The sequence below is a fragment of the Vespa crabro genome, chromosome 15 (genome assembly GCF_910589235.1).
Source record: "Vespa crabro chromosome 15, iyVesCrab1.2, whole genome shotgun sequence".
In the NCBI taxonomy this organism is placed as follows: domain Eukaryota; kingdom Metazoa; phylum Arthropoda; class Insecta; order Hymenoptera; family Vespidae; genus Vespa; species Vespa crabro.
In genome coordinates, this window is record NC_060969.1 from 3352688 (window position 1) to 3364185 (window position 11498).

Consider the following 11498-nt stretch of genomic DNA (forward strand, 5'->3'; position numbering starts at 1 on the left):
CAAGTATTCATACTGACGCATCTTATTTCTATTAACAATTATCTTATTTACTTTCCATCGATATATTTACAGAACAATATTTCATTTCTGTTACAATAATGTTTTTCTAACAATTTTATAAACACTTAAGCTACATTCTATATAAACACATCTTATCCAAGTCCTAATTCCCCTTCTTTATAATGATTAATAATCTTGTCAAATTTGGACTGTTAAATATTTTGTTGGTCTATGATTTTTGTTCTGATAACAAAAGAAATAATGTGTAATATAGACCAACATTTTACAAATGTTTTTATTTTGTATAAGCAGTATAGAAAAATGATCCAAATCCTTGCCTTGATGAAAGTGACACATGAAAAGCCAATTATTATTCTAAATAATCTGCTATATCCATAGTTACATTTGGAAACAAATGAAAAATTATTCATTATTAAAAAGATATGCATACATATACATACATACATACATATATATATATATATATATATATATATATATCATATGTAAACATATACAAGGCAAGGCACCTCAAAAACCATTGACTAAATGATACAAGTTATATTACACATACTTTTTTGTATATATTTTAGTATTGTACCACTTTCATTTTTGACAGTGTTTAAGGGATCATGCTGTTCTTTATGTTTATGTCCATTATTATCAAAGGCTCGATCAAAAAGGATTGTAATCCTGTCCAATTTTATGAATGTCGCGTAATGTTTATTGTAGAAACCAATAATACAATCCGCATCGAATGTCCGTTATATCCTGTACAGCATTAGAAATAAGTGTTAAATTTTTTACGATTAGTATAGTTAAACAGTAGTGAAACAGTTTAAGTAAAACATGATTCACTATATACGTAAGGCTCCTGTCCCTGGCATTGTACATTTTTAATGCAAACACAATGTGTTTTTATTATGGAACATTATCTACAAGTAGATCTACATACATGCATTATAAAGGAAAGCATTTGGTCCGCTTTTGCTCAATAACTGACTGGTAGTCAACCTTAGAACCAAGGGTAAAGTTCTCTAATTTTGTATCTTCTTCAGCAGAGACTTTGCTCAATTGTTTTTCAGCGCAATTCGGCACTGTTTTAGATGATACGATCTCATAAAAATCATTGGTCCGTCCCTGAATTTGTACCATTTTCTGAGAGCTACTTTCTTTTTGAAACATAGGATTAGCAACTTTTATTTCAAGACAATGATTGTGTTTTGCCTTTGTTGCTTGTTTTATTTTCATATCCATCTCTTTCTGTTCTTGTACATTCCTTTTCTGTAAAGGTACATTAAAAATATCCGATAGGTAGAATTTAGAATCTACTTCAGTCTGAGAAGTTAAATCTTTTGCAGTGGTTAAAGAAATTGCTTTAGAATCTATTTCCTGTTTTTCTTTAAGAACATGATGTAATGGCAAATATGTTTTTTTACATTGAACTGATTCCATTAACTTTGAAAGTTGTTCTTTTCTTTCATTTTGACTATTTGTGCTTGGTTCGCTTCTTTCACTTGCAATATACTGTCTGCTACTTTCATGTCTTAATGTTTCTTTTTTATTTAAAAAAATCTGTTTTGGTATTTGAACAAACGTTTTGTCTACATTAGAAAATTTCTCCCAAGAAGGTATATTCAGTAAACTGCTTACTTTGCGTAATTCATTAAACATATCTAATGTGTCTTGCAAAGGTTCAAAGAAAATTTGCCATTTTTGACACTTCGAGGTTGTATTTCTAACTATTTTTTTATCTTTTACATGACTAATTTCTTTCAATTTGTTTAGAGAGATTATTTTTTGACGTTGTTCATTTACATTGCTCGATGTATTTATTAGGAGAGAGTTTGAAATGCACTCTTTCAAATTTGGTGTACTTCCGCCGATTTTTAAACTTGTACAAATACAATCAATCGTTGAATGAGTCATACATTTTTTTATTTCTTCTTGTTTCTTAAAAAAGCTACTCCATCTATCTAACTCTGTGAATGAAGAACCTACATACTTACTAGAAGAAACACTTTGTTCATTTACGATTATTTTGTGTTTTATTAATGTATCTATACTATTGAATCGTTGTTGCATGCTAAGTTTCGAATTATTCGTTATTACATCTTCCACTAACGACGAACAATTTCCGGTATCGATTACGTTATCTAATGAAGCTCTTCGATAATCTCGAAGAGGTGTCTTTCGAGAGAAAACTTTATCTAAATCATCTGTTTCAAAGGAATGTATTGTCACAGAAGAACTTTGACCTATATCAGAATATCTTCTAATAGGTAACTCTAAAGTTCTAGACTTTTTCAATTGTTTTTCTTGCTGATTATTAGTTTGTTCAATACTAGTTTGAATATCTGCTGTTGTTTCGCTGATACTTTTAAAATTAACAACAAAATTTTCTGTAACATTTGTCGTATCAAAGATGAATTTTTTCAAAGAACTGATTTTATTTAAAGTAGGTTGTTCAAGAACTTTTCTTGATCTAATCTTTTGAAAACAAGGTTTACGAATGGTGCCAAGATTCGGCGACGATCTTATTAAAAATGGCATTTCTTCGGTTTTCGATTTTCCAATTTTCTTCATTAATGGTCGATTTTTATTCTTATCCTGTGGACGATGTCTTTTAAATGAACGTTGATTAAGTCGATCGTGATCGTGATTATAAGAACTTCTCGACTTATTTTTTGATTTTACTTTTTTACATTCTGTATATGGCAATAAAGAAGCCTCTGTTATTTTTATTGTATCGGACGGATTAAATTCTTGATTTGGACAAGTCTCATCTAACAATGCGATTGCATCAACTAAATCCATGTAAGCCTTTCTAGGCGTAATACCGATTGCTTCTATTTGCGGAGTTTCTGTTTCAACACTACTATCCTTTTTTGAAATTAACTTAAGTTTTAATTCTTTAGTAACGTGTGAGCTTGAGGAGTCGAATTTTCGATGAATCATATATTCTGACGAGCTGTTTGGAATAGAGAAGTTCTCATGGTACCATGGTGTGATATCAAGGTTTTCTGGTCTAGTAGCACGTCCCGATGAAATTATCCTATCTTTTGTTATATTTCTATTAGTGATATTTGCACATTCTTCTAATGATTTCACCATAGATCTATTCCATAATATCTTTTGTTCTGCAGGACTTTCTGCGACCTTCAGTTCTTTGCTACTAGGCGTTTTATGAAATGTGGAACCGTTTGACAATTCTGGCAATATCACTTTTGTAGTTTCATAAACAACATGTCCTTGAGCACAAGGTAAAATTGGTTCACCATCCGTTGAAGCTTCTTCTGGTGTTAATGGTAGCGCTGCACCACGACCAAATTCTATGAACCACAGCTCGTCCCCCAACTCGCTTTCTCACTTTTTTTCGTTCATATCTTTGTTTAAATAATGCAGCACATAATGTAGAACTAAGTCGTAGCAATACTTATACTCTGTCTAAAAAAAAAAAAATCACACAAAATTTATATTGTTGTTGTTGTTGTTGTTGTTGTTGTTGTGTTATCTTATAATTTTTTAATATGTATTAATGCCAACCATATTCTCTATTAGCTGAGGCCGATGTCTACGCACTGTTTTCACAGCTTGAAATATATCTACTTCTCCGTGTTGTATTACTTGTTCTATACATGCATTGGCAGCACAATAAACACCACAACGACTTCTTCCATCAGGAGACACGACTGCTACTGGACCATAGTCCGTTCTTTGTCTCCAACGTTCAACCATATTCATTAATTCTACTAAGCTATTTGTAGATGTTGGTACTTTATGACCCATAGGCCAACACGTTAATTGAAATAATTGAACTGTTTTTGGAGGTGCTTTCACTCCTGCCATTAACTCAGGTAATGAAATAATTTTTTTATTTATTCTAAATACCTGTAGAAATATATCCCATATATTTGTAGATAGATATGATGTATGTAAATATAAAAAGATGAGTAATATAAACAAAAATATTTCACTTGAAAGCTATGTTATAAAATATAATTTATGAATAAGATTTTTATTGTACTTACCCAAGTTTTAATATTCGTATAATGATTATGACTAATATGATCAATAGTAAATACAGGACCATATTTTTTGGAATGCCTTCCTTCGGGCCAAAAACTTGGAAAATTTGTAGAACCCTGAGGTGGTACACATAATACAACAACTGCTGCACATTCATAATCATAAACCAGAGACCAAAATTCGCCACATGTGTTTCGTAGTGGCCACTCAGTAACAATGTATTCTCTTGGTTTTGTATAGCCCTATTATAAATTATCATAATTATAAATTAATAGAATCAAAAAACAAAAATATGTAGATATTATATATATATATATATAAAAAAAAAGTTCATTTTAAACTTACATCCACAAAGACAGCATTTATATAATCTGTGAAATTGTTCCCTTGGAAACTAGTAAGGTATGGTCGAAAATTATCAGCTAAGTAAAAGAAATAATCATTTAAAGTAATCTATAGAGTATAACATGTCTGATTTTTTTTCCTTTTTTTTTTTTTTTTTTTTTTTTAAACTTACGTGGTACAACCAAAACATCTCTATTCTTTTCACGATTATCAGCTCTGTGTCCTCCTGCACAATCTCCGATCGTAAATCGTGGAGTTTGCTTACATATTTGTTGATATTCTCGTAAATACTCGTTCATTTTAGTAATAGGATTTTTTATACCTTTTTGTTTCAAACGTAGCGATAATTCCGAAACTGGAAACCATGAAGTACCACATATTACAAATTCTTCCAATGTGTCGTATACAAATTTGTACTGTTCCTGTAAAGATATATTTCATTTGCATTTACTATGAGTTAGAACATTTTTATATGAAATTAATTCATCGATACCATTAGTATATATATTACCCCTCACAATTCTTTTTTTTTTTTTTTTTTTTTTTTTTTTTTATGATTTTACATACTAAATTTTCTATCAGTCCTCTTCTACTTTGTCTCAACTTCTTTAAATATCCAAATACATCAAAGGCATCTTCTTCTTCAGCTAACTCCATATTAGCATCTATTGCAAGATACACTCCTGATCGACCACCACCATCACTTTAATTGTGAAGAGAAAATAATCATAAAGAATATAAGAAAGTTCAATGTAAAATAAAAAAAAGTTTTCAATAATTCTCTACATAGTAATATAACGTTTGTGAAGACTTACTTGCAATGAACTACCATAGGACCTGATTCATTTTTTATGGTAGATCCAACAACTGCTCTAACACGACGACGAAATTCTAACACTGCATTACCAAAGGGACATGTATGAGAGTGCCATTCAGTATAATGAAACTGTAATAATGTTCTCTCTTCACAAATTTCCTGAAAATATTAAGATGTGAAGCTTTTATTTTAATAAAATATTTTATACAAATTATACATTATCATATAATATATTGTTATACATTACATCGCTTTCATCCTTTTTATAAAGTTTTATTGTACGTATATGAAAATTGGCTAATTGCTCTTCCTGTAATATCGAAACTCCGATACCTCCATATTCTTCATCCTTGTCTTTACTCGCTGGCCAATACTGGACGCACATGACCTACGAAATTGTTACACAATACTGCAGAAATTATGATATGATAAATATCATGATCAACATGATCATATCAACATGAAATATCATGTTGTAATATTAATGTTAAATATGTGGGTTTTTTTTTTTTTAAATCTATTCTTATAATAATTAAATCTAATCAAATACTGACTTACTCTTATGAAGTCAAAAGTTTTCGTTAGCATAACTATACAAGATGCTTTTTCTTGCCAAACCATTCGCCAAAATTCTGTTACAGTATTTTCCATAGGACCTTGAGTTACAATATAAGCATTTGGTTTCAAGATACTCTAAAATATAAAATGAGGCAATAAAAGTTAATACAATTTTGACAAAAAACTTCAATGTTAATCAAATTAGTCTTCAATTGTATTTAATGTTCTATTTTAATATATCAAGCTAAAACACTGAAATACTTACATCCACATAAGATGCATTAACATAATCAGAATCTGTTTCACCCTCTATTGTATCCAAAACCACTCTATTATAGTCATCTGTAAATAATTGTGATTATTATAACAAAACAATTATGCAGAGTAAATCAAGATATGGGATAAAATTGTGATCATATTATTATGACAATATTTTACAAAGAGGATTTCCATTGTATTAAGAATAGGATTTGAATTGAAGAGAAATTTAAGGCAAATAAATAAAACTATAAAAATAAGAGAAATATTTATCTTATTTATGTTTTATTTAAGAAATAAAATTTGCATTCATTGTAATAATTCAAAAAAATTAGATCATATGCAATAATTTGCAAAACATCAATATCTACACATCACCAACTGCAACGAATAGTCATAACGCATTTACTAAAAATATACTAACTTACCAGCAACAGCTAGTGATAGCACTAACCGTTTGTAGTTGGCGTGTCTTCATTGGCAGGCACTAGTGTAGGAGTTAGATCCATATAATGGGATCTGAATTCAGTGTAGGATCCGGATTCGAATATTCGGTATCCGGATTCGAGCTGTCGTGTCATGTATTTATCTGGATGTCAAGGAATCCGAATATCCTCAAATCTGGATCCCACGAAGAGTCCTAGTACAGTCTAATATTTTATAAGTTTAAACATGTCAACCACCATCGCATAAAAAAAGCTTATAAAAAATATATTCTAAAGTACAAAAGCGCATATTTCAAAGCATTAAAACGTTCCTGTATCATAAAGCAATCTCTGCTTAAATGTCATGACAGAAATTTAGATAGAATTTGAAGCTTAAAAGATCACACAATATTAAAACAAACAGAATTAGTTCTTTTGTTGAAACAAAACATTTCAACATTAACAATAACCACTAACTATCACTTTGGATTAAATAATGTAAAACAATTTGTTTTTTGACAGTACAACACTCTTATAATTAATATGATTCATACTTACATGGAATACATTTCTGGTTTTGATTCTTTTCTTTATTCACTGGTTTTATAGCATGTCTACATGAATGTGATTCTACCTTTGCTGCTGTCTGAAATTTGAAACAAGTAATATTTTAAATACATGTTTAATTATTAAATTTTATCAAGAAACCACATTAAGATATTATTTCTTACTTGAAATTCTACACGATATAGAACTGGAAACTTTCTTCGAAGCTCACAAAGCTTTGGAAATTGTAAAAGTTCAGTTGGTGCTGAAGGCAATGTAGTGCTCATACTACTACTAAGTTCTTCTGTCGCTAAACATATAAAAATAACATTATGGCTTTTGGATTCTTTGTTTTTATTATTTAATTTATAAGCAAATAATATAGATTCAAATATATCAAATATATCAAATATATAAAGAACTTACCAAAAGAAATGAGGCCACTGTTTAACATTGATAATTTAATTTGACTTGGAATGGAAACCAAGCTATGTCCAGGATTTAAATGACGTTTTCTAGGTGGCTTTTCTGGCGCTCTAGGAGCACTTCTACTTCTACTGTGATGATGATGTTTTCTATGTGTATGGGAATGAGAATGAGAACCACTAGCAATTGAAGTGGCTCCTGTACGATCAGAGCAAATACTGCTCAAACCTAGGACACCACCACCGGTCGATTGTGTTCTTAAAGATGACATTTTCTGAAATGATAATATTATTACTTTAATATTAAATATATCATTTTTATATGATATATTAACAAAAAATATATAAAACATTAAAAACATTGAAACTATTATTGACATAAATTTTTAGAATTTAAATTACCTGTGAATTATTAAATATAGCCAATAAACAATATATGTTAAACTATCTGCAACTATATAAAACTATTCCTTCCAAAGATCCATCGTCAAATATTTTATAGTAACAAATCTTTTTAAAAATCCTTATGTCATATACATGTTATCAACATTATGTTAGATTGTTTGTAATTTTTCATTTCAGATTTGAAACAGCCTAATAACAAGTGATAAAATCTACAAAAAGAATCAAATATAACGCAGAAATTATTCTTAAATATATAGAATGAAAAATAATACTACTATAAACATGCCAGATAACTTGATTGCAATGTATCAACAGCTGACTAATTCTTACTTGTTTTCGTAAAATTTAGGATTTCCGTTTAGATATATTCCAATATATTGTCTCTTGACTTTTCAATAAATACGCGCTTAAAGTCCAAAAAATTGTAAATCTACAAAGATCGAAGAGGTTAATTAATTTTTTTCAATTGAATGAATGATTTTATGGAAGCTATTTTTCGTATAATTAAATTAATAAAAATTAATAACAAATTATAATCATATTAACAGAACAATTATTCAACATACACATTTTTTACATTCCAATGATAAAGTACTATTATTAAACATTATAATATAAATTATTGAAGATCTATTTTTATTAATTAATTTCTTAAAATAAGACAGAAAGAAAAATTTGGATTTAAAAATTACTTTATGCATGACATAACATGTATTATTTGATATATGCATATATAAATACGAATGAATTCGAATAGATGACTATCCGGTAGTGGCTCCCTCATTTCAACGATAGGTTTCATAGAAAGGCGCGAAAATGAATTATTAACCTTGATATTAGAAATAGTTAGATAGAGAAAAAATTTCTTCTTATTCTATTGTCTTATTTTTTTTTTTTATTTTAAATTTATTTTTCAAATACAATAGTTACTTTATATGATCACATTATTCGATACAGTTAAATCTATAATTTTGTTACATTTATTCGCGTATAAAAAATTAAATCAATATAAACAATAAACATATATATATATGTTATATAATATATGTGTATATATATATATATATATATATATATATATATATATATATATAATCGAGCATTAAATAAATCCACATTCGTTTTTTTTTCTTGTTTTTTTACTTGAAAAGTAAAAACGCAAAAAATGTATTGCAATTCTGTAATGATTCTATAAAAATAATAATTGTAATAATTATAACTTTGATCTGATTTTAAAACGGATTTTTTTATAAAAATGATTTATCATTTTTCTTGGTGATGTTAAGTTCGATAGATATTTTTTATTCGATTCATCGCTCTACACAGTGATATTCCATACCGAAGGTTAAGCGTCTTCCGCTAAGAATATAAATATAAAAATAAACTCATGCCATCTCTGTCGAAACTCTGTTTCGACCAGAGCACCGTCGTTATTCATTAGTTTTGTATAAAAAATGATTTTCTTTTTTTTTTGTATATATATATATATATTCATTCAATAAATATATGTAATGCTTTACCGATTGATAATCCTTAAAGAATATTTTAATTATAAAAAAAAAAAAAAAAGAAAAGAAAAACAAAAAAACAATTAATGATAATGATATACATATATATCACATGTATGTATATATGACGTGCCTATATATACCATTTGTACAATGTCATTGCAATGGCTCTTTATGCGTATATGTTGAATAATAAAAATCTCGATAGGAGAAGGATCATCATCGATCGATAGTGGAAGACAAACGATAATGTCGTTGAAAATCGACATACCATAACCGTGATTCTCGTTGATATATCGAAGATTCAACCGGCGCCAAATGCGGACATATTACCCGCGTGTTGTGTCTTCTTCTCAGCCGACAAGAGAAATTATTCTTCGTTCTTTTTATCCAAAATGTAGTCTTATATAAAAACACAATAACATTTGATATATCTTGATAGAGGATAAAGGATAGGAAGAGAATAAAGAGGAATGATGTATAATTAACAATTTCAATTTTCTGAACGATTTCACTCTTATTCGCGAACGGTCGATGACGAGAGATGACGGTGGGCGTTAATATAAACTCCGAATATTAATATATCATGTTTGAGAGAGAGAGAGAGAGAGAGAGAGAGAGAGAGAGAGAGAGAGAGAAGCGTGGATAAGTTCGTAAAAAAAGTATGTATGTATACGAAGAAGAGGATAATATCCAAAAATGAAGACGTACTTTTCACTTATAATTTTATGTTCAATTCGCGATTACGATTTTGATTTGACAGGCAAATTTTAATAATTGTTGTCACTTGAGAATTTTCAAGATTTAGATTATTCATCCAAATTATCTAACGTATTTTTCGGGTGATCGTTAATCGCAATAGAGAGGATCTCCTTAAAAGATACGCGATGGATAAAGGAGAAATAAATGTAAAAAAAAAGAATGAGGAGGAAGAAATAAGATTATAAATCCAAGGACAACGAGGATGAGAATTAATATGATAGAAAAGAGAGCAGCGAAAAGCGCGAGGATAAACGACGGCGATCACGTTTCCGAGTGCGAGGTCGATGACAGACTGACACAGAGCGACGCGACAACCGTTGACGGTAAGTTGTATTACTCTAACAAGGAATTGAGAGCCATCGGGGTGGCTACGATCTCCGAGTGTGAATGTAGACAGTGGGGGTGGATGGGGTATAAGGGCCGGGGAGAGGAGTAGTCGGTCGTAAAATGTTGGAGCCGGCAATGGAGCGGTGGTAGTGCTGCCGATGGCGCCGTCGATGTCGACGTCGGCGTTATAGCGCCAGGCTTAGAGCCAAACGAGAGGGGAAGATGCGACGTCGACGCCGACGCCGACGCCGACATCGAGTCTCTTCGCCAAGGGCGTGGTTCTCTCTCTCTGTCTCTCTCTCTCTCTCTCTTTCTCTCCTTCTCTCTCTTTCTCTTTCTTTCTTTTTCTCTTTCTTTGGGATCGCGTAATACTCGCCCATACTTCTCGAAAAACATTCTATACCATTGTCGCTATTGTCGTACTTTCGTGCACGCGATCATCGCTCTCAGCCAAAATTTCCAATGCCGATATTATTTTTATATGCTCGAGTCTTTAAATAACGCATATCGCTTTCTACGTATGCAACAGAAAGAAAAAGAGAGAAAGAATTTTATTTTATTATTGTCGAAAGAATGAAAGAATTTTAATGTTCTTCTAGATTTTTATAGAGAAAAAGAAACAATCCAAAAAAAAAAAAAAGAAAAGAAAAGAAAAAAGAAATATCGATTGATAGGCAACCAAAACTTTATACGTTTACACGATTACATGATTACGTAGTATTCGTTAATTGAATTAGAACATATTTTAATACTTTCTCCCAATCGAAAATTTTTTTTGTAAGCTTATAAATAATTGTTTTGAAGATCGTTCCATTTGTTTTTATTATTCGTTATTATTACGTTCATATTGATCGTATAACGATCAACGAATAATTTTAAACATCTAAAAATTTTAATATTACCGAAAGAAAAGGAATGCATCATTCCGATGTAGATAAAGAATTTGTGATATATGCAAATTTGAAAATTTATAACGTATAGTGGCAAAAGCATTTCGACGCGTAAATTGGCGTGCCTGTTCTATTTATTTCTGTCAATGACGACGAAATTATTGAAACTAAAACGCACAATCACGGGATAGCTTAAATACTAT

General features: G+C 29.9%; 2 protein-coding genes across 4 annotated transcripts; both read right to left on the bottom strand.

The window, feature by feature from the left end:
* Nucleotides 1-22: 22 nt before the first annotated feature.
* Nucleotides 23-3362, bottom strand: LOC124429661. Its single transcript, XM_046975232.1, has one exon. It carries the CDS (start codon nucleotides 3112-3114, stop codon nucleotides 961-963), a length of 2154 nt encoding a protein of 717 aa, XP_046831188.1. The 5' UTR covers nucleotides 3115-3362; the 3' UTR covers nucleotides 23-960.
* LOC124429659 (receptor-type tyrosine-protein phosphatase U) lies at nucleotides 3306-10647 on the bottom strand. Of its 3 annotated transcripts, XM_046975228.1 has the most exons (14): nucleotides 9588-10647; nucleotides 7405-7678; nucleotides 7164-7288; nucleotides 6991-7078; nucleotides 6015-6091; nucleotides 5750-5884; nucleotides 5439-5579; nucleotides 5190-5350; nucleotides 4942-5077; nucleotides 4547-4796; nucleotides 4375-4451; nucleotides 4032-4271; nucleotides 3547-3891; nucleotides 3306-3447 (listed from the first exon to the last, which is right to left on the bottom strand). In XM_046975228.1, the coding sequence occupies exons 1-14, from the start codon at nucleotides 9588-9590 to the stop codon at nucleotides 3367-3369; spliced, it is 2133 nt and encodes a 710-aa protein (XP_046831184.1). In that variant the 5' UTR covers nucleotides 9591-10647; the 3' UTR covers nucleotides 3306-3366. The 3 variants fall into 3 exon arrangements, with proteins under 3 accessions (XP_046831184.1, XP_046831185.1, XP_046831186.1); XM_046975229.1 differs by lacking the exons at nucleotides 7164-7288; nucleotides 7405-7678; nucleotides 9588-10647 and adding an exon at nucleotides 6462-6657; XM_046975230.1 differs by lacking the exons at nucleotides 7164-7288; nucleotides 7405-7678; nucleotides 9588-10647 and adding an exon at nucleotides 6462-6647 and having other exon boundaries at nucleotides 6991-7068.
* Between the last annotated feature and the right edge of the window lie 851 nt (nucleotides 10648-11498).